General features: G+C 36.4%; 1 protein-coding gene across 5 annotated transcripts in view; it reads right to left on the bottom strand.

Annotated features, from left to right (window-relative positions):
- IMMP1L (inner mitochondrial membrane peptidase subunit 1) overlaps positions 1 to 27462 on the bottom strand; it is a 138117-nt gene that overhangs the window by 61822 nt on the left and 48833 nt on the right. For 4 of the 5 annotated variants that reach the window (XM_037839038.1, XM_037839035.1, XM_037839036.1 and 1 more), the window contains 2 exons: positions 5058 to 5191; positions 3255 to 3343 (listed from right to left, as the gene is read on the bottom strand). In XM_037839038.1, coding sequence (XP_037694966.1) covers positions 3255 to 3343; positions 5058 to 5162 — 194 coding nt within the window. In that variant the 5' untranslated portion in view covers positions 5163 to 5191. Of the gene's footprint in view, positions 1 to 3254; positions 3344 to 5057; positions 5192 to 25632; positions 25685 to 27462 lie in introns of those variants that run through there. The other variant, XM_037839039.1, reaches the window with a different exon arrangement.

Here is a 27462-nt window from a genome sequence, read left to right as displayed (position 1 = left end):
ATCATTACCAATCAAAGAAATTTAGTTTGGGAGGTAAGACAAAGTTTCCCATAAGAACTCAATCAAAGTAGCATTTACAAGAACAATTCTTATGTAAGAGAATAAAATATACCAACTGTACAGAAAACACAGAAACATTATTTGCAACAGTCGTTTTTTGAAGCTACTATTCATAAGAGTTGAAGGCTATTAAATTACAAAATTCTATAATCTGGAGGCAATATAAGGCTACTCTGTTTTTGAAAATGGGATAAATCATTCTCTTTCCAACCAACTAGAACCAAGTCAGAGAAACTGTTTCAGATGAACAAGTTTGCAGACATTCTAAGATACTATATCAAAGTTGATTCTGTGTAGCTTTGGAGGAAGAAAGTCTTTTCCATGAATATTTTATTCAGCTTAAGTTTTTTAAATCAAATAATCAATGTAATCCTTGAAACATAAATTCTGCACATGAGTAGCAATATCAAAATCATAATTTTCAATCAAGGTATTTTTACAGAAAGCATTATTAAAAATATAGACAATATTTGTAGCTTTCAGGTGGTCTAATTAGACATACACATAGAGTGTAGATCAAAATACATATCCTTGTACTCTCCACTCTTTCAAATAGGGTTTTAAAAGGAAATTAATAGACCCATGACTTAATGTTACTTTCTCATGTATAGTTATAAACATCTTTATTATCCTACTAAACTGTAAGCTTTTGAAAAGAAAAGTCAATTTCTTATTCATCTCAACATTCTCTATAATGTACAGCACATCTGATATTTTAGGTGCTTCTTCACTATTTATTGAAAGAGTAAATAGTGTAATCAGAGATTGTGGTTGCCTTAAGTGTGAGTGTTCTGTGTGGCTGACTGAAAATAGATCCAAGTGCTTTAGAAATCACATATGCAGACTTCAATTCTTGCCTAAAAGGAAGGCTAGTATACTATAGCCTTAAAAATAGGTAACCAGCAAGCAGACCTCTTGCCAGGAGTAAGAGATTCCCTTGAAGTCTCAGAGTGCTGTGCTGTAGGTCAGAAAAAGAGATTATTGTTAAAGTAATATTTTTAAATTTTTAAAGTAGCAGTTACCAACTGACAACTTTGGCTATAAAAGTTACTCTGGTATAGCTCCAATAAATGTTAGACTTTAAGCTGTCCTGCAACCTAATGAATTCTATGGATGAATATAAGACAAAATGAAACCTTCAAAGAATCTTAATTTAGTAAAGGAATTATTTGTATTACCCATCTGAATGCAAATAGTTATCAATCAAAAAAGGCAATATTGAGCTGTTCATCTAAGAACTATTTAGCCAATAAGTTCATATCCTTGTTAAGGACACTCCAGGATAATGACAAGAAAATCATGACATTAGCATAGAACACAGAAGCTTGTCTTCATGCTATAGTGAGAGTAGGTCTCCAGTTAATACAAATACTGTATTAAGTTATTTTGATATGAGTTAAAAAGAAAAGGGAGCTAGAATACAGCCATTTCACATGTTTTATTTTCTAATCCCCATATCTATCAATTAGGTATCTTGAAGTTAAGGGTAAAAGATCTGAAAAAGAATTTCACAGGGACCTTTTCTAAACATATAACTTGACAAAGAGATAGTTTCTATCTATATAGAGAAGTTCAGTAAATGCTAAAAACAGTTTTACACTATTCTTGACTATTTTTCAGTAATGTGAAATAGACTATATAGCAAAGGTCAACAGTGAAAGAGGAGTGCCTAAATCTATTAATGCCATGAGCCAAATATCACCTTGAGGGAGCCAAACTTGTAGTCTACCGACACGAAAACTGGCATAGGTTTATTTTTTCAAAATTATAAACAAACTAATGGAACCAAAATTTTAGGGACACTGAGATGTGTGCTTTAGAAAATAATTAAATTACTAATATTTGACATCCATTCAGAAGGTATTATAATCATGGAGTTAATTAGAATAAACAGTATCACAAGGATTGGAACCAACATTTGGAATAGGATTTAAAAAGGTCTAGTGGCAAACAATATTTGCCAAGGAGTTTTTTAATTTAATGTATTAGTAAAGCAAATTATAATAGGTGAGATTCTTGTTTCCCAGCTATGTATAATGTCAGAATCTAAAAGTTATCAAATGGTCATCATAGGCTATATACAGAGAAATAAATCAGTCAGTCATTGTGCCGGTTTGAATGTATTATGTCTCCCAAAACGCCATTATCTTTGATGTAATCTTGTGTGGGCAGACCTATCAGTGTTAATTAGATTGTAATTCTGTGAGTGTTTCCATGGAGATATACCCCACCCAACTGTGGGTTATGACTCTGATTGGATAATTTCCATGGAGGTGTTACCCAACCCATTCAGGGTGGGTATAAATTAAATCACTGGAGCCATATAAATGAGCTGACAAACAGAAGGAAATCAGTGCAGGTGTGAGTTACATTTTGAAGTGCAGCTGACAGTGACATTTTGAAGACGAGCTACAGCCAGGAGGGACACTCTGAAGAAGGCAAAGAAGCTGAGACAGTAGCTGCAGATGAGAGACAGTCTGAAGATGGCCGTTGAAAGCAGACTTTTGCTCCAGAGAAGCTAAAGGAGGACAGACGCTCCAAGTGCAGCTGAGAGGGACATTTTTGAGGAACTGCAGCCTAGAGTTGGAAAGTCCTGGGAGAAAGCCATTTTGAAACCAGAACTTTGGAGCAGATGCCAGCCATGTGCCTTCCCAGCTAACAGAGGTTTTCCGGACGCCATTGGCTATCCTCCAGTGAAGGTACTCGATTGCTGATGTGTTACCTTGGACGCTGTATGGCCCTAAGACTGTAACTGTATAACCAAATAAACCCCCCTTTATAAAAGCCGATCCATTTCTGGTGTTTTGCATTCCGGCAGCATGAGTAAACTAGAACAGTCATTAATAGAACTCAGGATTAAAAAAAAAAAAAAAACACTGATTCATATTTATAGAGTAGTCTCCAAGTCCCTAGTTCTAGACACAAAACATTCTAGAACCCCCCCCCCCAAAAAAAAAAACAGAAGGCTAACATATACTGCTAACTATTTTGGACAATGAAACAAAGGATACAATAACCCAAGAGATTGCATGTGATTAGAGAAACTTAAAATTTCTTTAACTGAGAAAGTTATCTAGTTGGTCATTACTTCGGTTATTTATGAAGGAATTTTCAAAGGTAACAGAAACTGCAAAAAAGATACAATGGGTATATATATTTTTACCATAAACTTAAAATATCCATGATAAATTTACCTTTGGATACCATAAAAATGTCGACTAAGATTTTCTGCAAAGACAATATCTGAATTTTGAATTGTAGGCTCCATTGATGGTCCAGAACACTGTAAAAAGAGGTAAAACAATAATCTTCATGTATCTCAAAACTGGAATAAATGGTCAGAACCTTTTGTAATTTAACAAAAATCATCTGAAAAGGCCTTTAAAGGAAAGAAAACCAAGCAAATGTTCTTTAAAGTTTGAAGAACAATATAAGGTAGTATCTTTGGGAGATGACTAATAATAACCTGTCAGCTACAGAGTGGCCACCAAGTGTAGAAAACAGGGAGACATTTAAAAAATTATTTATTGATATTACATTATAATACATAAAATATAACATCAGTGTTTCCTAATTTTGGCCACCCTGTAGATGTAAGATCCATGAGGGCAGGGACTTGTTTCTCATCTTCCCAGCTGTATAACCAAGGCCAAGAAGAGTAATTGCCACAAAGTTAATACACAAAAAATATTTGTTGAATATAAGAATGAATAATTGATTGATTCTTTTGCTACTGTCAAATATCATCTAATGACCTTGATACTAATTTATTGAGTGGTATCATACTGTCTCAGTGGGTTGATGCCCTTCTGAGAGAATAGCTTTTATTCATTTGATGGGGCTACAACTTATATTTTCTACTGAAAAATATGGTGTAATGAGATGCACTTTAAGTTGAAAGATTTTCATATTTGGATGCCTTAAAACAATAATCTTCATGTATCTCAAAACTGGAATAAATGGTCATTGCCACTTCAAAATCTAAATACAACAGCCTCCATTTACTCTACTTACGTGTAAATAAAACTTTTTACTTAAAACCTCCTGCCCAGGCACAAATAACAGAGAACACATTTAAAGTTTATGTTTGCTACCTCCGTAGCCCACTGGAAGTACGAATGTAACTTTTAAGAGTCAAAGATGGACATCTCAGTTACATAAGTTTATTTGCATTATTCTAGCTCAACTTGAGGTTGTATGATTCTATAGTGGATCTGTTGGGTAAAACTAATTAAAAAAACAAAAACAAAAACAAACCATAACCCCAATGGCAATTCAATCAATTTATTCTATAGCAACATGATAAAAGGTTAGAACAGTCATGGTTGAAAGATTCATAATGCAATATTAAGAAAAAATGTTGGTGGGAAAGAGCAGCAGCATTAACATTTTAATACTGACATCACACAGAATAATCATTTATTTTAATGATAATCAAACAGAGTGGTTATGAGTAGGAGTTTTGGAAATTGGACAAATCTGTGCTGAAATTCCAAATCTGTTACTTATTAACTGTGGGAACTGGAACAAGTTACTGAGGCTCCCTAAGCCTCAGTAACTGCATATGTAAAACTGGTTTCTAATAAAACTCTCACAGAATTGTAAGAGATTAAATGAGTTAATAAATACAAAACATCAAATACACCCTGGAACACAATAACTAAGTAGCATTCAATAAATGGTAGCAAAAATTATTATAAGATTATTAATAGGACCTTTTGTGCTCCTGTCAGAAACAGAATATAGAGCCATAATTAAAGTAATGGTTCTTGTATTTTATACTAGCACCAATTCAAACACAATTTCTTATATTCCAAAATTTGAAAAGATTTTGTTTTAACTTTCACACTTCATTCATTATTCATTATAGTTATTCAACTATATTCAAGGTAAAAAATACATTTTTAAATGATTATTTTAATGATATATATTTATCATTATATATACTTAAAATGATTATATATTTAAAATGATTATTCTTGGATGTAAAAACTTACCATAACAACACCACCAACGTATTCAAAAGCACAATGAGCTATACAGCCATACTGAATAGTATAGCCAACAAGTCGAAAGGTTTTTCCCAGAACACCACGCAGCATAGTTCTATGTAGACTCTGCCACCATTGGCCTGATGGTAAATTTCAAAGAGTTTCATAATCAATACTATTTAAAAACACTTAAAAAATAGCTCTATTGTAAAATATTTTCTAATCACCCAGAATGTACTAAATGCACAAATTGGTACAGAAAAGCAACAGCTTATTTTCATTTCTATGAATATTTTAAATGGAAAATTAAATTCAATATTTTGATCTACTAAACAGAGATTATACTTGAAATAACACTGGGTTTATATATGAATGAGATATCCAGTAGACTATGAATTAGCCTGTCCCCTTCCATGCCTTGGTTATTTCTTTATATTAAGGCAGATACTTAAGAAAACATATTAACTCCTTTAAAATAGTAATAATACTTTTTCACATTGTTGGCTGCTATATACTACAACAGTTCTTGTCATGTAATGTAATATGATATATTGAAGAAAGCACCAGAGTAGGTGCATGGAGATTTAAGTTTTAAATTGGTTCTTTTATTAACTTGTTCAATAGTCAATGAATTATTTAACCTCAATAAAATGGAAATAATATTTATCTGAGAATGGTTCTCAGAATCATCAAATCTGATAACATGTCAGAGTGCTTTGTAAATTATAAAGTTATAGTAAATGGTCAGCTATTAACTTTTGATATAATAATGATGCACAAATACTATGAAACACCATAAAGAATCAAATAATTTTTTAACCATATAAATTTAAAACATTACTATTATGCATACAAAGTATTTCTAGTATCTGTCCCTTCCTTTCTATTTAACTATAACAACCACGTTTCAACATCTCTAAACTAATGACTTAAGTTTTAAGCTTCGGCTACTGTTCTCAGATTAATTTTACTAAAACACACAAATAATAATAACAACAATAATAATACATAGCATTTGCTCCATAATCACTATATATCAGGCTTAATATGTAATACCTCTGGAGTTAGATATTATTATCATCCTCATTTTATAGGTAAGAAAAAGAAGCCCTAGATAGTAAAGTAACATGCTCAACATCATAAAGCTGGTAAATGATGGAGTAAAAAACTTAACAATTATGTTAAGTCAACCACAATGACTACCATATCACCCTTCCTCTCCCATAACCTCTATAATTCTCTATTGCATCAAGCCTAGACTTTCAAGATCCTTGACAGTTGGCTTCCATACAATCCTCAGTTTCCAACTTGATTTTCCTTTATGTTCCTATATGAACTGACTACTGAAATCATACTGGTCTGTCCTTCAAGTAAACTTTGCTTATGCCCCCACCCATGCCATTTTCAACTCTTCTTAACATGTTCTCATTAGGCAAATTTTTCCTTCTCTAGGTTCCCATAGTCCTTATTGTTCATTTTTATCTGGTTGAAAACATTGGTTTTAGAGTCAGTCTGCCTAAGTTTGTTTCCTGGTTCCACCATATTTTAGCTATGTGACCTTCAGGAGATTATTATGCCTTTGTAAGTCTCAGTGTCCCCATCTATAAAATGGACTTAATATTAGTACCTATCTCGGAGGGTTATTGTGAGGATTACATAAAACATATGTAGTATGCATAGCAGAGTACTTCAATAAATGTTAGTTACTGTATCAGTCACAAGACAATTAGCATATACTATAAAACCTCATAACGTAAGGTATATTTTCAGATGTCATCTTTTCTCGCTAACTTGTCTTTTTCCATAAAATAATTTAATTTTCAAGCCCAGGGCACAGGACTATATATTTTACTAATTAGTGTTCATTCACCTAATAGATATCCACTGTGGTTTCTCTCCTGGCAAGTCTCCTGGCCAACATCCTAAGCAATGGTACTTATGCTTTATGTCACTCACCTTCCTTAAACATAAATTGATTACAATACTTTCCACATTATGTTGGTTTACATCTGTCTCCCTTACTATACACTATATTTGTTTACATGTCTGTGGGCAATGACTGTGCTTTATTCACCTGTGAATCCCCAGGGCCTAGGAAAAAAGGTAGTGTTGGGGACGATTAAGGTAGCATGTATAAAATCCACCCTCAGCGATGCCGGAGATTATGCAACATGACAGCTAGGGCTGATGCAATAGCGGCTTAAGTTGCCCTCAGCCTTCTACGGAAGTGATAGCCGTTCGCGCCTAAGATTTGCGCCTAGAGTGCTAGCTTTACTACCTGCCTTCTACCCCAGCAACAGTAGCCACCAATCCTGTGCTAGCCTTACATCTGCCATCCGCCCTAGCAACAGCAGCAGCCAATCCTAGACTGCCACCCGCCTTAGCAGCCACCAATCCTAGGCCGCCACCCGTTCGTACTAGCCACTCCCTCTACCTTAGAGTATATATACCCTGCCTCTTCAATAAAGTTTTGCAGCTTGATCAGAAACCTGTCTTGCTGTCGTTCCTCGCGTCTCTTGTCCCATACCATTCCTCCCTCACAGGATTTGGAGCTTCCGTTGAACGTCCCGCCGGCTGGGACAAGGTAGTAAATAGAAGGCTTGTTTTATTGAACCAATGAGTGAATATTGAATTCAAATCTCCTATACCTTAAAGGCCTTCAGTATTATAGGATGGTTATATGTTCAAAATGATAATCAAAAGGCCATTGAAATTTTGGGGCATGGAAGAGATATGTTAATGTTATCTGCACTAAAGGAAGAAAATAATTATCAACAACATATTTAAAAAATCTTCTATTAAATCTTTTAGGTAATGTGAAAAATAAACTCCGCAATCACAAAAATCTGGATTACAGTTACAATTTATGCAATATAAAAACCAGTGATTTTTATATATCAACAAATAAATGAATGTGGTATTTAAAATTAAAGATAAGAGATTGATTTCCAGAATGACAGTGTGAGGAACTCTACTAACCTGCTCCCCAGCAAAACTTACGAAAATTATTTTAAAATAGCCATTGAAAGCCTGAGGAAACGGTCTTTAGAGCAAACAGCAAATGAAAAAACATCTAGTCAAGAAAACCTGTAAAATTTCAGTAAGAAAGGTAAGAATCAGTTCTATTTAAACCAAGTTCATTCACCGCCTACCCTGTCTCAGCTTCGCAAGGCAGATTCCACTCCAGACTGCTGTAGCTAAGAACAAGGGTTCCCTCTCCACCCAGGACCCAGCCAGAGAGCTTTCTTCCCATGAGAAGCAGGACTTCAGTACTGCTCATCCTGTTTCCAGATACCTGTTGCTGAAGCTAAATCCTGGGCAAGTTTGCTCAAGAGATAGGGTCTGAGAATATTGGGGCCTGTGCCTGTTTGGATATATTATGTTCCCCAAAAAGTCATATTCTTTAATCCAATCTTGTGGGGGCAGATGTATTAGTATTGATAAGGTTGGAACCTTTTGATTGAGTGTTTCCATGGATATGCGACTCAATCAACTGTGGGAGAAATGTTTAAGCTATTTCCATGGAAATATGGATCCCACCCAGTCACGTTGGGTCTTGATTTAATCACTGGAGTCCTATGAAAGAGCTCACAAACAGGAGCTCAGAGGAGCTGAGAGGGACATTTTGGAAAGAAGCTAAGAGCTGACACTGATGCTTGGAGACACTTGGCGATACAGACAGAAGGACGTTTGAAGAAGGTAGTTAAGAGATGCTTGCTCAGCGTATGCTCCAGAGAAGCTAAGAAACGAAGCCCAGAGTTTACCGCAGGATATGCTAAGACAGGAGCCCTAGGCACTTAGAGAGAAACATCCTGGGAAAAAGAACCAAGAACACACAGGAGCTGAGAGAGACACTGTAACACAATCCGGCAATCCGGGATCAGCAGATGACAGCCACGTGCCTTACCAACTAACACAGATTTCCCGGATGCCATTGGCCATTCTTCAGTGAAAGAATCATTTTGTTGATGCCTTAGTTTGGCCACTTTTATGGCCTTAGAACTGTAAATTTGTAACTTAATAAACTCTCTTTATAAAAGCCAATCCATTTCTGGTATTTTGCATAACAGCAGCATTAGCAAACCGGAACAGGCCCCAATTGAATTTGCAATAGCTCATGCCAGGAAAGGAAAAATGAGAGGACCTCAGGCTGCTGACCTCCCTACACCACCATCCCCACACACCCAACATCCACCAAACTCTCAGCTTCTAAAATGGAGTTGTCACTTAGGGAGAAGTATAGTGTGACTATACTAAGAACTACTGAACTGTACATTTTATATAGGTGAATTGTATGGCATGTGAAATTATATCTCAACAAAGCTATTAAAAATAAAACAGAATAAACTGAAAACACTTTGTAAATGAAGTTCTGTTAATTCAGACTCTTAAGAAGAATGACAAAATAACAACAAAATAAAAATTACCTATAAAGTTTACTAGGTTGTCTAAACACTACTTTTCTCCAACTATAAAATCAGAGGAAAAGTGGGGTAAGTTCTAAAGCTGAGTTTCAGAAATTCAATCTATAAGAAGGAATTCTAAAGAGTAGTGAAATGGATAATGATATTTTAAAACTAAAATAAAAATGAGCTTGTCTGATGTTAGAGAGAGAATGCATTATAAGAGAATAAGACACATATGGCACTTACCAAGAAAATATTGTTAAAGCAGACAAAAGCTGAAATTAGAGTGTAAATCAAATCACTCAGCAAGCTGCCAAAATTAAAGTCATTTGGATTATGCAATATTATCCAATCAGTTAAGGAAAAATACTTAAAAATACAAAGTTGTTATAACTATACAATGGTTCTGATTCACTGAGAATGCTTGTAATTAAGTCCCAATCAGAAGAAATTGGGGTCATATAACTTTTATTTTCATTACTGACAATGCCCATTCCAAATACAATGTATGAAATGAAATTGTTACATAAAGTTACAAAATTAATAGATAAGAGTGATTAGATAAAAGAAGTTAGCAAACACTGCTTCTTCCCTAGAGATACTAGCAACAGAATGGAATTTGAAATATATAAAATTACTTTGGCTCTCAGTCTCTTTACGGTGAAAAGAGTTGTAAAGCTATTTAGAGAGTAATCTGCAGGATAAAGACTATTTGGCCTTATATTTAAAATGTATAATAAGGAACACTGTTAAGAAATATTATTAAAATTGAGAGTATGAGCCAATAGATTTTTTTAAGAGAAATCTCAGAATGGAAAGTAGCATTCACATAAAGACATAAACCACACACACTGCTGGCACCCAGAATTTCTAGTGGCAACCGAAATTAAGAAAATGGTTCCAAATCTCTGGTTTACATAGTTATTTTAAAGGGTTCATGAATCTATATATGCACACATGTGCCACATTTCTTTTCCCCTTCAGATCTACTCTTCATCCTTCTTCATACTGCTCTTGGCCCTTGGAAAACTGAGCTATATGAAATACATCAAGGCACTCCTGTTCCTTTGGCTAAACCCCAGCAGGAGGTCAGAGGAAGGGAATGGAATAAGGAAAGATTGTATTTCCCTGACTCCCTCCTGGTAAAGTCTTTTCAGGCTGGCTGTATATCTTGACCAAAGGTCCCTATGAATCCAAAGACAATCTGCTCTACAAGTATCTATTTCTCCCTCTAGATTTCTGTAACTTCTCCCTTTCCTGGTCCCTTTAGGCCCAGGAGTGATAACATCTCCACGGATGTTGGCTCCTGTACCATCCCTGGTGATTCTTCCACAGCATTTTTGTAATTCTCCCACAACATTGTAAATAGACCCCTTAAAGAAACCCTCCTTGAATTATCCTATCTTGAATGTGCCATCTGTTTTCCATAGGGACCCTCACAATTCAAAGACTATAAACTAAAATTTTGAATAACTAATGTCATGTGGAATTTTACAATATTTGACTTCAATAAAGGGTTCTGATAAATCGGTATCCCATCCTTTGCTGATGGGTATGCACAATAGTGCAACCCCTAAGGGTGGTAATGTGGCTATCAAAACTGCATATGCATTTACTCTCTGACCTGACAATCCCACTTTTAGAAATTACCCTGGAGATACAACTCCAAGATTCAAATACTATGTGTGCAAGATTTTAAAATAGCAGCATAATTGGAAACAAGCCAAATACCCATCTGTGGGAGCTCCAGGCCCAGGGCCTTCCTCAAGAGCCTTGAATACTGCACATAGCAGTTTGCTCGACCTAGGACAGTTAAGGTTTGACCTACTCTCCTTGTAAAATCAGGCCTCCGGTGATAGCTTGCCTCCCTCCTGAAACTCCCTCCTCCCTGAAACTCCCTGAGACTGCAAGATAATCCACAATCCTCCCCTCTTCCCTATTGACTACAATCAGCCCTTCCCTATGTCACAAGACCCCCACTCCTCTCATACCCATTTGAATGTCTTTGTCCTACCCTTATAAACCACTCCCTGGCACTCCCTGCTTTTGAAGAGTATCTTCACCTTGAGCTCTGAACCAGTTGCCACTCAGAGCTGCTCCTGAATCCATTCAGAAAAGCCCCTAAATTCAGGGCAACGTGACCGACTTTCCACCCTGCAGGCAGGCCTCCAAAATAAAAGCTCATGTCTCAGAACATGTCCAGTGCTTTCTTTAGTCCTTTGGCTATAAAAGCCCTCTTGGGCCGTGACACCATCCATAGGAAACCGTTTGAATAAATTATGGAACATCCACACAAAGAAGTACAATATGCATGTAAAAAAGGGGGGAAAAGCAGAAAATGAAGAAACTGGTTTATAAGGGACTGGAGGTGGAAACAGTGTGAAAGAGATAGGGATGGAATTGAGACTTCTGCGTTACTTTCTTATGTAATTCTTAGCCAAACATTTTATATATTCAAAAAACAAAAGTAAACAAAAAAGATTAAAATATAGCAAATGCTAATATTGAAAAAAAAAATAGAAAAAGGGGAATCTGTCTGAATAATCAAATTGCTAACAGTACCACACAGATAAAAGAATTAATTCAAATAACTTTGAACACATTGTTCTAAGATACAGTCTAAGGCAAACACACACACACACACACACACACACACACACACACACACACAAAAACTGCAAATGAAATCAAAATTTTCTCAGTAGGTTTGTTGCTGGTTGTAGTATTTTATGTGTATTTAGGATAGTACAAATGAGTAAATATATTGTTTTGGGGAATCAGGGTTCTCACTTTGAGAGAAAAAATATGGAATGGGAGGTTAGGAAAAGCCTTTAGGGATGAGTTAGAGGTATGAAAACAACTCATGATTTAAATAAACAAATTTCCGTGTTTATAACTCTATCTTTCTATATACCTATCTAAGTACTTTCCTATCTATATAAAATAGCAACCTAGCTCTGTCCACTGAAAGGGCCACTGAAGGAAGCAAGGATACTACAATAGTAATAAGCACACTTAGCACTCACATTTTTTGTTTCCAAAGATCATTCCCTACTGGAAGAAATATTCTGAAGCAATCTTATGCCAGAAAGCAAGCAAGTACTCAAAGACTTTGGGGAACAGAGTCTATTTGAGGGGTCTCCTTCAGGCCAGATGAGACAATATGAACTTTAAAAAGTATTAGCAGTAATTACATTAACTTAAACATGAAATCTATTGAGTACAAAACAATAGTTTTAAAATATAAACATGAAAACTATTGAGTACAAAACAAGAGTTTTTAAAAAAGAAACGCATGTTGGGGACAGGGAAGGTTCTTTATTTAAAAAATGGCAGCTAATACATATAGAGGGAATGATAAAACTAACAACGTGATAACTAATTCAGGCAAGGGCTATTAATAGATGCTAAAATTCACTGGGTGAAAAGCTGCTGGTGAACAGGATATTTGCACAGTATCAAATCATCACCCCACAGATAACTATTTACAAAGGTAACAAAACACCTATACCATGGGGAGATCTGCTAAATACTATCTACATGATCAAATTTAGCATTTAAATAATGGGGCAATCTGATGGAATAAACCCTCCGGACATGATGCAATGGCAAGTACATCATCATCTGTGTACTATCCTTGCCAAAAATCTATCACCTGAATATATCACGAACAAACAATGAGATCCATTCAGACTGTGACATTCTATAAGACAACCTGGTTTGAACAATTAAGAAATATAAATGAAATAAAAGAAAAAAAATACTAATAGTACTATTCTAGATAAAAGGAAAATAAAGGGACATGACAACCAAATACAATATGAAATCCTCAAGTGGGCCCTGGAGCAGGGGGTGGGGGGGTGCGGGCAATGAATGACATTATGGGGACAACTGAGGAAATTTGATCATGGTCTGTATATTAAAATAAATCATCACATCAATGTTAAATTTCTCAAGAGTATCTTAGTTATGCAGGTGAATGACCTATTTAGAGGAAAATGTCTTGATGTCTACAATTTCCTTTTATATGGTTCACTTTTACTACTACTACTACCACTACTACTACTACTACTGTGTGTAGATGGATGGAGAGATGAACAGATACAAAGACTGAAAGACAAATGTAGACAGAGAAATGTATCTACATATATACACATTCATATATATGCAGATATATTTATATGCATATATGGAAGAATGGAGAAGAAAAAGCAAATGTGATAAAATATTAATTGTTCAATACAGGCTAAGGGTATACAAATGTTCATTGTCCTACTTTCTTCAACTTTTTTTGTAAAATAGAAATTAAAAAAAAAAAACACTTGGGTAAAAAAAGGGTCTTCACAGTCTTTGATTCATTCATTCACTCAACAAATATTTATTGAGCTACAACTGTAGGCCAGAGACTGTGATCAGCCTGCAGATACAATAGTGAACATGGTGCCTACCTGTTTTCCTTTCCTGGTTGCTAAGACAAATACCATAAAATGGGTTGGCTTAACAATAGGAATATACAGGCTCATGATTTGGGGGTTAGGAGAAGTACAAAATTGAGGCATCAGCAAGACAATACTTTCTCCCCAAAGACTGTGGCATTCTAGGGTTGGCTGCCAGTAATCCTTGTGCCATTAGCTTTTCTGTCACATGGCAATGCATATGGCAATCTCTTTTCCTTTACCTTCTGAATTCTGTTGACTTTCAACTTCTTGCTCTTCCCATGGCTTTCTCTCTGTCTGAATTTCAATCTGCTTATGAAGGACTCCAGTAATCCTGACTAAAGCCCAACCTGATTCAGTTATCCATACCTTAACTAAAAACAGCATCTTCAAAAGGTTCTATTTACAATGGGTTCAAAACCACAAGAACGGATAAAGATGAAGAACATGTTTCTCTCTGGAGTATATAATTCAACCTACCACACTGCCCTTATGGAGATTACAGTTTGATGGATCAGATGTCACACACATATAAAGTAAACAAACAAATACATCAATATATTAAAAAATTAAAAATTTCATAGAAAAAAATATAGGGTAACATGATAAAAAATGACTGCAGAGCATACTTTCTTTAGGATGGAAAAGGAAAGGTTTGTTGGAGGAAAAGGCATTAAAGTTAGATCCCTTAAGATAAGAAAATAACACCTATATGAAAGTCAGGAAGAACATTATAGTAAAACAAAATAGAATGCATGTGTTTAAGGAACTGAAAGAAGGCTGGAGTACAAGTGTAAATGACATAAAATGAGATAGGAAAAATAGGCAAGATCATTCAAGGTTTCATACAATTTTCAATTTTATTCTAAGAGTAATAGGAAGCCATGGAAAGATCATAAATGACCTTACCTGATTTACAATTTATAATCACTCTTCTTCCCATGTACAGACATGTACATGGGGACAAGATTAGAAATGCTGGGAGACCATAAGAAGGCAGAAATAATGGTGAACCAATGAGGGTGGTGGCTGTGGCAACGGAAAGAAACGTATGCATTTGAGATACTGGGGAGGCAAAATAAATGGCAAGGGAAAGGGAGGAATCAAAGATAACACCCAAGTTTCTGGACTGGGTAATTGGGTAAATGGAAGTGTAATTTATACCACATTTGGGATACAAAATCAAGAGTCCAGGTCTGGTCATGTTAAATTTGATATACTTTATAGGTATCAAAGTGAAACATGTATGAGAGTAGAGCACAAAGTACGGTAGGCACAGAGAGAGAAATCTGAAAATTATCATAATATAATTGGCTTTTAAAACAGTAGTACTAGATTAGGCTGATGGAAGGCAATTTAAAGAGAAAAAGATATTTGTTTTTCCATTGCTTGGCTTCATTTTCTTTGGAAGTGTTGTTTATTTGATAGATAAAGTAATTTAAAAAAATAAAAGAGAAAGGGAAGTAGGGTCAAGGCAGAGTTTTGAGGAACACCAACATTTAGAGGCTGGGGAGAACAGAAGCCAGAATGGAAACTAAGAAGCAATAGCAAACAGGTTAAGTAAGAGGAAAACTAAGAGTATGGTATCATCAAAGCAAAAAGAGTGCGGTATTTTCAACTCTGCTGAATGCTGCAGAGATTGAGAAGATGAATTTAAGAGGTCCACAGATTTAGCAATATGAAGGCCATTGGTGAACATGACAAGAGACATTTCAGTAGAGAGATGGACAAGAAGTTAGATTGAAGTGGGTGGAATGGGTATCTCCTAATGACACTTGAGAGAATGAACATATTTTACTGCCACTCCATCCTGATATCAAAAGATTAAGAACAAGAAGAAAAACCATAAATCCACAAAGACAAGGGAAAGAAGAGGAAAAGGTGCAAAAAAAAAAAAAAATCAATAAATTCAAAAAGCAAGCGAGCAGGAAGCAGATGGTCTGCAGTGAGAGAAGACCAAAAGTAAACCACTGACACCAAATAATTTGAGAAATATCAGGTACTGGAGGTAACTGTGAAAGGGGGAGGGTGGGATTAAAACAGGAAGATGAGGGAGGCGGGGCAGGATGGTGGTGTACGGAGGTGTGGAATTTAGTTAGTCCTCTAGAGAAACCTGTAAATAACCAGGAACAACTAGGAAATAGTCTAGAAAAACTGTCTGGGGGACACCTGTGACCAGACACACATCACACACTTTTATGTAACAGGTGAACAAGCCAAGATCTCAGCGTAAAACTGTAAGTGAAGCCCCCAAACTGGGGAGCTGACACCCCTCCCCCAATGGCATGGCAGGCTGAGTTGGAAAACTTTCCTGTGGGAAAAAGAAGCAGTCTCTACTAGGAGAAAGGGAAGGTAACTCAACCAAATTCCAACTGCATTCCAATTAACAAATCTGGACTACTAAATACAAGCTACAAATACATATAAACCTAGAGCAAGCAATAAAGGAACCCTGAGGTCTCTCTAGGTGGAGAGGAGGTGGGCTGAAGGAAAAATAAATTAAAAAATAAATAAATAAAGCCAGAGGTTTTTGGAGTCAGCTGAGCTCACAATACTGGAAAAGGGCTGCGTCCCAAGGAAAGGGGCACATAGAACTGGGTACTAACTCCGGCCCTTGACTGGCAAGACTGGGAGACTAGGGACTGGCTCTGAAAAGGAAATTTCTTTTTTCTTTTCTCTCATTCTAAGTAGCTCACTAGAGAAAGCTTCAGGGATATTCAATTGTCAGCTTTGACCCAGGAAAGGGTGCAGATAAGATAGAAAGACAAGGAAGCAGTCAAGGGAAGAAGACAATTCCCTGAAGGGCGAACCTTCCCTAAGAAAAGAGGGCACAAGGCCTAGCTCAAGTGGCAGCCCTCCCTCAGAGAATTCAGACTATAGGGCCTGGGGAAAAAGAAAATAGGCAGAAACAGCTTAAGCTTGGCTTCTGACTCACCCTTGGTACTTGGCAGAATAGTCTGCTGAGAATCAAACATACTGCACCTCTTCACATTGGTGGGAAGCTGTGGGCTGAAAAGTGCCACCTACTGAGCAGTATAGGAAAAGCATAGAGTGTAGAGGCCTCACAGAAAAGTCTGACAATCTGCTACATCTCATCCTCAGGGAAACCTGAGGAGGTTTATACCCTCCTCCTGAGACCTGGGTCAATCTGGTCTGGGAAAATATGATTTGGATTATCAAGGAAACCAGATGTATAGGAAACAAAAATTACAAGTCACACTAGGAAAAACAAAGATAAGGCCCAGTCAAAGGAACAAACTTACACTTCAAACAAGATACAGGAGTTGAAAAAAAAAACTAATTAAAGATATTCAAAAAATATGCTAAGGGGAGGATGCAAGATTGCGGAATAGGAGACAGAGCAAAATATTTCTCTGTGAAAAACACTAGATAAAAGTCAGAAAGTGCTCCAGAATACCAGTTCCAGCACTGTACCAGCTGGACAAGATCCGCTACTTCCACAGCAACGGTGCACTTGGTGAAACCAAAAATCTACATACAGAAACGAGTGAGTCTGCTGGGGAAACAGCAGCCACGCTGTGTAGGAGAGAAACCAGGGGCCAGCATCTGGAGACAGATTAGTTGAAAAACCCCAAAGGCGGCTGCAGATCTGGCAGCGAGAGCTGCGCAGTCAGGTGTGGTGGAGAGTGCCCGGGCACCCGCCTCAATATCTGGTGGGGAAGATAGCCTTTCACACACCTGCAGCTAATTGTCCCAGAGCTAGAAAGGCAGAGATCTGTGGAAGTGGGAAATTACCATGCCCCATACAACCATCTTTTCAGTGGGCTGGGAACACCACTGCGAGTGCCACTGCCAAGAGCTTCCCTTGGGGATTCTGCTAGCCTGTGATGTTGTTCAGATGTCCTTTGCAGAGGTCTGTGGAATGCACAGCATAGAAGTACCAAGGGCCCTATACCAATCCGAGGGACTTGTGAGCCCACAGCAGAGAGAGACTATGTGGAATCTAAGCTGAAGGGTTGGACTCTTGCAACAGCTTTAAGACTCTGGGAATGGCTCAGAGTTCTGAGTCTTAAAGCCATCTCCCCTGCCTAACTGCACAGGGCACACCTCCAACCTTCAGGGCTGGAGGCCCCAACTGCACATGGAAATTTGGTGCACTGATTGGACCCCCACAAAGTTTGGACTCCCAATCGCCACACAGATGAAATTGGGGAGAACTGGCTTGAGGGTAATAGGTGGCTCAAGGGTGCCATCTGCTGTTAAGTCAGGGAAAGTGCACTCCACAAAGCTGTAGCTCTGGCAATTACAGATAATCTTTCAAATAGGCCTGGATACCCTAAAAAAAGCCTATCAAAATAAGAAAATGCCAAGAAGCCAAAAACAACAGAAAAATTTTAAAGCATATGAAGAAACAAGAAGATACGGATAACCCAAATGCAAACACCTAAATCAAAAAGTCAGAGAAGACACAGTACTTGGAGCAATTAATCAAAGAAGTAATCACAAACAACAACATCATGGCACAGGATATAAAGGACAGGAAAAAAGACCCTAGAAGAGCATAAAGAAGAATTGACAAGATAAAAAAAAAAAAAAGACAATCTTATGGAAATAAAAGAAACTGTTGATCTAATTAAAAAGATTCTGGATACACAGAATACTAAATTAGAGGAAGCTGAGGAAAGAAAAAGTGAACTGGAACAGTACAAGCTTGAAAGTGAGAGTACAAAAGAAAGAATGGAGAAAAAAATCAAAAAAATCAAAATGGATCTCAGGGATATCATGGACAACATAAAGTGCACAAATATAAGAATCATTGGTATTCCAGAAGGGGAAGAGTAGGGTAAAGGATGAGGAGAGTATTGAAAGAAATTGTTGGGGAAAACTTTCCACCCCTTCTAAACAACATAAATACACAAATCATAGATGCCCAATGAACTCCAAAAAGAATAAATCCAAATAAACCCACTGAGACATATTCTGATCAGACTGTCAAATGTTGAAGAGAAGGAGCAAGTTCTGAAAGCAGCAAGAGAAAAGCAATTCACCACATACAAAGGAAACAACATAAGACTAAGTAGTGACTACTTAGCAGCCACCATGGAGGCAAGAAGGCAGCTGGCATGACATATTTAAAATTCTGAAAGAGAAAAATTGCCAACCAAGAATTTTTCATCCAGCAAAGCTCTCCTTCAAATTTGAGGGAATGGTTAAAATCTTCACAGGCAAAAAAATGCTGAGAGAATTTGCTAACAAGAGACCTGCCCTTCTTGAGATACTAAAGGGAGCCCTATCAGCAGAGAAACAAAGAAAGGAGACAGAGGTATGGAGACGGGTTCAGAACTAAAGAGATTTAGTAAGGGTATGTTAAAGAAAATAAAGAGGGGGAAAAATATACCTGACAAACAAAAATCAAAGGATAGGATGGCTGATTCAAGAAATGCCTTCACAGTAAAAACACTGAATGTGAATGGATTAAACTCCCCAATTAAAAGATATAGACTGGCAGAATAGATTAAAAAATATGAACCATCACTATGTTGCTTACAAGAGACTCATCTTAGACACAGAGACAAAAAGAAATTGAAAGTGAAAGGATGGGAAAAAATATTCCACGCAAGCTACAGCCAAAAGAAAGCAGGATTAGCAATATTAATCTTAGGTGAAATAGACTTTGAATGTAAGAATGTTATAAGAGACAAAAAAGGTCACTATATACTAATAAAAGAGACAGTTCAACAAGAAAAATAACAATTATAAATGTCTATACACCCAATCAAGGTGCCCCAAAATACAAGACAAACATTGGCAAAACTTAAGGAAGCGACAGACTTTTCCACAATAATTCTGGGAGGCTTCAATACATCAATCTCTCCTATAGATAGATCAACCAGACAGAGGACCAATAAGGAAACTGAAAACCTAAACAATTTAATAAATGAATTTGAATTAACAGACATATATAGAATATTAAATCCCAAATCCACAGGATACATATTCTTCTCTAGTGCTCATGGAACTTTCTCCAGAATAGATCATATGCTGGGCCAAAAAACAAGCCCCAATAAATTTGAAAAGATTGAAATTATTCAAAGCACATTTTCTGATCACAATGGATTAGAATTAGAAGTAAAAAACCATCAGAGACTTAAAAAATTCACAAATATATGGAGGTTAAACAACACGCTCCTAAATAATCCAGTCGTTTAAAGAAGAAATAGCAAGAGAAACTGCTAAATATATACAGATGAATGAAAATGAGAACACAACATATCAAAACTTATGGGATGAAGCAAAGGCATTAATGAGGGGGAAATGTATACTTCTAAATGCATACATTAAAAAGGAAGAAAGAGCTAAAATCAAAGAACTATTGGAATAACTGAAGAAGCTAGAAAACGAACAGCAAACTAATCCTAAAACCAGTAGAAGAAATAACAAGGATTAAAGCAGAAATAAATGACATAGAGAACAAAAAAAACAATAGAGAAAATAAATAACACCAAAAGTTGGTTCTTTGAGATCAACAAGATTGACAAGCCACAAGCTAGAGCGACAAAATCAAAAAGAGAGAAGACCCCAAATAACAAAATAATAAATGAGCGAGGCAACATTACTGCGGAGCCTGAAGAAATTTTAAAAATTAAAAGAGGACACTATGAACAACTGTATGCCAACAAACTAGATGATGTAGAGGAAATGGACAACTTCCTGGAAACACATGAACAACCTAGACTGACCAGAGAAGAAACAGAAGACCTCAACCCACCAACCACAAGCAAAGAGACACAATCAGTCACCAAAAAGCTTCCCACAAATAAATGCCCAGGGCCAGATGGCTTCACAGGGGAATTATAACAAACTTTCCAAAAAGAACCAAAACCAATCTTACTTAAACTCTTTCAAAACACTGAAGAAAACAGAACACTACCTAACTCATTGTATGAAACTGACATCACTCTAACACCAAAACCAAGTAAAGATGTAACAAGAGAGGAAAACTAGAGGCTAATCTCCCTAATGAATACGGATGCAAAACTTCTGAACAAAATACTTGCAAATCAAATCCAAGGACACGTTAAAAAATTATACACCATGACCCAGTGGGGTTTATCCCAGCATGCAAGGATGGTTCAACATAAGAAAATCAATCAATGTAATACAACACATTAACAAATCAAAGGAGAAAAATCAAATAATTATCTCAATAGATGGTGGAAAAAGCATTTGACAAAATCCAGCATCCTTGTTTGATAAAAACACTTCAAAAGGTAGGAATTGAAGGAAACTTCCTCAATATGATAAAGGGCATATATGAAAAACCCACAGCCTGCATAGTATTCAACAGCAACAGACTGAAAGCCTTCCCTCTAAGATCAGGAATGAGACAAGGATGCTCACTGTCACCATTATTCTACATTGTGCTAGAAGTGCTAGCCAGAGCAATCTGGCAAGAGAAGGAAATAAAAGGCATCCAAATTGGAAACAAAGAAGTAAAAATGTCATTATTTGCAGATGATATACTCCTATAACTGGAAAACCCTAAGAAATTGATGACACAGTTACTTGAGAAAATAAACAAATTTAGCAAAGTAGTGGGACACAAGATTAATGGACATAAGTCAGTACTCTTCCTATACACTAGGAATGACCTAACTGAAGAGACACTCAAGAAAAAGATACCATTCTCAACAGCAACTAAAAAAATCAAGTACCTAGGAATAAACTTAACCAAGGATGTACAAGACCTATACATTGAAAACTACATAACTTTACTAAAAGAAATAGAATGGGACCTAAAAAGATGGAAAAATTTTCCTTGTTCATGGATAGGAAGGCTAAATGTCATTAAGATGTCAATTCTACCCAAATTCATCTACAGATTCAATGCAATTCCTATCAAAATTCCAATAATCTACTTTGCAGACTTGAAAAAGGTAGATATCAAATTTATTTGGAAGGGGAAGATGGCTCAAATTGCTATAAACATTCTACAAGAGACAAAGCAAGAGGACTTACAATCCCTGACTTTGAAGCCTATTATAAAGCCAAAGCAGTCAAAACAGCATGGTATTTGCACAAAGATAGACATATTGATAAATGGAATCAAATTGAGAATTCAGAGATAGACACCCAAACCTACAGTCAAGGCCCCCAAAACCACTGAACTGGGACATAACAGTCTATTCAACAAATGGGGCTGGGAGAGCTGAATATCCATATCCAAAAGAATGAAAGAGGACCCCTACCTTGCAGCCTACACAAAAATTAACTCAAAATGGATTAAAGACCTCAACATGAGACAGTACCATAAAAGTCCTAGAAGATAATGTAGGGAAACATCTTCAAGACCTTATACTAGGAAGTCACTTCCTAGACCTCACACCCCAAGCACAAGCAACAAAAGAAAAAATATATAAATGGGAACATATCTAACTTAAAAGCTTCTGTACCTCAAAGGAATTTGTCAAAAAGGTGAAGAGGCAGCCAACTCAATGGGAAAACAATATTTGGAAACCACGTATCTGACAAAAGACTGGTATCTTGCATATATAAAGAAATCCTACAACTCAATAACAATAGTACAGACAGCCAAATTATAAAATGGGCAAAAGATATGAAAAGACATTTCTGTGAAGAGGAAATACAAATGGCCAAAAACACATGAAAAAAAATGTTCAGCTTCACTAGTTATTAGGAAGATTCAAATTAAGACCACAATGAGAAATCATCTCACACCAATTAGACTGGCTTCCATTAAACAAACAAGAAACAACAAATGCCAGAGAGAATGTGGAGAAGTTGGAACTCTTATTCATTGTCGATGGGACTGTATAATGGTACAGCCACTCTGGAAAACAGTCTGGCAATTCCTTAGAAAACTAGATACAGTTACCCTTCACTCCACCAATTGCAATACTCAGTATATACCCGGAAGATCAGAAAGCAGTGACACGAACAGATATCTGCACACCAATGTTCACAGCAGCAATATTCACAATTGCCAAGAGATGGAAACAATCCAAATGTCCTTCAACAGATGAGCGGATAAAGAAAATGTGGTACATACTCACAATGGAATACTACACAGAAGTAAGAAGGAACAATGTCGTGAAACGTATGACAACATGGATGAACCTTGAAAACAACGCTGAGAGAAATAAGGCAGGCACAAAAAGAAAACTATTGTAGTTTCCACTAATGTGAACACTGTGAAAAACGTAAAATAAATGGTTTATATTGTAGAATGTAGGGGACCTACCAATAGACAGCAAATAATGAAGGGAGAATGATAATTTAATAAGAACAGATAAGTTAAGGAGGGTAAACTTGATGTTACGGGAATGCTCAGGAGCGACTGTGGTTTGTTAATTTCTGGGGGGTATGGTAGGAACAATTTCACAGAAATGTAGTTACTTTAGGTTATTTGTTTTTCTTATTCCTTTACTGGGTTATAATCTGTTTATTTTCTTGGGGTAGGGTAGGAACATGTTGGAAGCAATGTAGTTATTTTAGGTTATTTGTGTTTTCTTATTCCTTTGTTTTGTTTGTTTTTTTTTGAAATGTATTTTATTGTTTGATTTTTGATTTTTGATTAAGTTTAAAAAACAATGAGTGTGAAAAAAAGTAAATGAACAATGGGGGAAGAGGGGAAATGGAATGTTTTGGATTTTCTTTTCTATTCTAAGTTTTATTTTATTTTTTGGAGTCATGAAAATATTCAGATATTGATTGTGGTGATCAATACACAATTATGAGCAACTGATTGTACAGTTTGAAGGATTGTATGCTATGTGAATTTATCTCAATAAAATTACATTTAAAAATATGTTAAATGAATTCAAAAATCTTATTAATGAGCTGAGGGAAAATATGACAAAAGAGATGAAGGATATAGAGAAGACAATGGGTGAACATAAGGAAGAACTAAAAAGTTTAAAAGAACAGACACTGAGAAACTTTGTGAATAAGAGACCAGTGCTACAAGAAATACTAACGGGAGTGCTACAGGCTGATAGTAAAAGATAGGAGAAAGACGTTTGGAGAAGACTGTAGAAATGAAGATTATTAGGAAGGGTAAAAAGAGAGAGAGGAAAAAATAAGACATGACATATAAAATCCAAAAGACAAAATGGTAGAAGAAAGTACTGCCCTTACAGTAATAACACCAAATGTTAATGGATTAAACTCCTCAATAAAAAGACACAGACTGGCAGAATGGATTAAAAAAAACAAGACCCATCTATAAGCTATCTACAAGAAACTCACTTTAGACACAAGGACAAAAATAGGCTGAAAGTGAAAGGTTGGAAAAAGATATTTCCTGCAAACAGCAACCAGGAAAAAAGCGGTATAGCTATATTATTATCAGACAAACTAAACTTCAAAAGTAAAACAACTAAAAGAGACAAAGAAGGACACTATATATTAATAAAAGGGTCAATTTATCAAGCAAATATAAAAATCATAAATATTTATACACCAAGCCAGAGTGCCCCAAAATTCATGAGGCAAACACTGAGAACATTGAAAGGAGAAGCAGATAACTCTACAATAATAGTTGGAGACTTCAATACACTGCCCTCATCAATGGATAGAACATCTAGACAGAGGATCAATAAGGAAACACAGGTACTGAATTGTAAGATATATGAACTAGACCTGACAGACATTTATACAACACTACACTCCCAAACACCAGGATACACATTTTTCTCAAGTGTTCATGGAACATTCTCTAGAAGAGACCACATGTTGGGTCATAAAGCAAGTTTCAACAAATTAAAAAATATTGATATTATAAAAAACACATTCTCGGATCATAATGGAAAGAAGCTGGAAATAACTAACAGGCAGAATGTCACAAAATTCACAAATATATGGAGGCCAAACAAAAAATTCTTAAAAAAACAGTGGGTAAAGGAAGAAATTACAAGACAAGTTAATAAATACCTCAAGGAAAACGACAATGGACACGCAAAATATCAAAACTTATGGGATTAAGCAAAGGCAGTGCTGAGAGGGAAATTTATTGCCCTAAGCACCTTAAATTAAAAGAGGAGAGAGAGCAAAAATTGAGGAATTAACTGTTCACCTGGAGGAACTAAAGAAAGAGCAGCAAACTAACCCCAAAGCAAACAGAAGGAAAGAAATAACAAAGATTAGGGAAGAAATAAATGAAATCAAGAACAGGAAAACAATAGAGAGAATCAGCAAAACCAGAAGTTGGTTCTTTGAGAAAATCAACAAAATTGATGGTTCCTTAGCTAGGCTAGAAGAGAGAGAGAGGATGCAAATGAATGCAATCAGGAACAGGAAAGGACACATAACTACTGAACTTGCAGAAATAAAGGAGATAATGAGAAGATACTATGAGCAACTATATGCTAATAAACTAGACAGCTTACATGAAATGGAGAACTTCCTAGAAAAGCATAAACAACCAACAATGACCCAGAAGAAACAGACAACCTCAACAAACCAATCACAATAAAGAGATTGATTCAGTCATCAACAGCTCCCAAAAAAGAAAAGCCCAGGACCAGATGGCTTCACATGTGAACTCTACCAAGCATTCAAGAAAGAATTAATACCAATCCTGCTCAAACTCTTCAAAAAATTAAAGAGAAGGAAAAGCTACCTGTTCTAGTTTGCTAATGCTCCTGGAATGCAAAACACCAGAAATGGATTGGCTTTTATAAAGAGTGTTTATCTGGTTACACAGTTACAGTCTTAAGGCCATAAAGTGTCGAAGGTAATGCATCAACAAATAGGTACCTTCACGGGAGGACGGCCGATGGCGTCCAGAAAACCTCTGTTGGCTTGGGAGGCACGTGGCCAGCGTCTGCTCCAAGTTCTGGTTTCAAAATGGCTTTCTCCCAGGATGTTCCTCTCTAGGCTTCAGCTCCTCAAAAATGTCGTTCTTAGTTGCTCTTGGGGCATTTGTCTTCTCTTAGCTTCTCCAGAGCAAAAGTCTGCTTTCAAAGGCCATCTCCAAAATGTCGCTGTAAGCTGAAGCTCCTCTCTCAGTTCCAGTGTGTTCTTCAAAATGTCCCTCTTGGCTGAAGCTCCTCTTCAAAACGTCACTCACAGCTGCACTATGAGTTCCCTCTGCCCATCAGCTCATTTATATGGTTCCACTGATCAAGGCCCACCCTGAATGGGTAGGGCCACACCTCCATGGAAACATCTCATCAGTGTTATCACCTACAGTTGGGTGGGGCGCATTTCCATGCAAATCTAATCAGCACCAAAATGTCTACCCCACAAGACTGCATCAAAGAATATGGCTTTTTCTGGGGGACATAATACATTCAAACCAGCACACTACCCAACTCATTCTATGAAGCCAACATCACCCTAATACCAAAATCAAAGATACCACAGAAAAAAAAATTATAGACCAATCTCTTTAATGACTATAGATGCAAAATTCCTCAACAAAATACTCACAAATTGAATCCAGCAGCACATTAAAAGAATTATACACCACAACCAGGTGGGGTTTATTCCAGGTTTGCAAGGCTGGTTCAACCCAAGAAAATCAACTAATGTAATACACCACATCAATAAATTAAAGCAGAAAAACCAGATGATCATCTCAATCGGTGCAAAAATGGCATTTGACAAAATTCAACATCCTTTCTTGATGAAAACACTTCAAAGGATAGGAATAGAAGGGAATTTTCTCAATATGATAAAGGCAATACATGAAAAACCCACAGCTAACATTGTACTTAATGGGGAGAGATTGAAAGCTCTCCCTCTAAGATCAGGAACAAGACAGGGATACCACTGTCACCACTGTTATTCAACATTGTGCTGGAAGTTCTAGCTAGAGCAATTAGGCAAGAAAAAGAAATAAAAGGCATCCAAATTGGAGAGGAAGAAGTAAAACTTTCACTGTTTGCAGATGACATGATTCTATATGTAGAAAATCCAGAAAAATCTACAGCAAAGCTATTGGAGCTAATGAATGAATACCGCAAAGTGGCTGGCTACAAGACAGACACGTAAAAATCTGTAGTGTTCTTATACACAAGTAATGTGCAACAGCAACCAAAAGATTCAAGTATTTAGGCATAAACTTAATGAAGGCCATAAAAGACCTATACAATATAAACTACAAGAAACTGCTAAAAGAAATTGAACAGGGCCTGAAAAAAATGGAAGAACATACTGTGTTCATGGATTGGAAGACTAAATATAATGAAGATGTCAACTCTACCTAAACTGATTTATAGATTCAAAGCGCTACCAATTAAAATCCCAACAACTTACTTTGCAGAAATAGAAAAACCAATAACCAAATTTATTTGGAAGGGCAAGGCGACCCAAATAGTCAAAAGTATCTTGATAATGAGGAATGAAGTGGGAGGTCTCACACTACCTGACTCTGAAGCATATTACAAAGCCACAGTGCTCAAAACAGCATGGTACTGGCATAAGGATAGAGATACCAACCAATGGAATCGAACTGAGTGTTGAGACATAGACTCTCATATCTATGGACAACTGATCTTTGATAAGGCAGTCAAGCCAAAGCATCTGGGACAGAATAGCTTCTTCAATAAATGGTGTTTGGAGAACTGGATATCCATTTCCAAA

The sequence above is a fragment of the Choloepus didactylus genome, chromosome 6, assembly GCF_015220235.1.
Source record: "Choloepus didactylus isolate mChoDid1 chromosome 6, mChoDid1.pri, whole genome shotgun sequence".
Lineage (NCBI taxonomy): Eukaryota > Metazoa > Chordata > Mammalia > Pilosa > Megalonychidae > Choloepus > Choloepus didactylus.
This window is presented reverse-complemented; position numbering and strand designations above follow the sequence as displayed.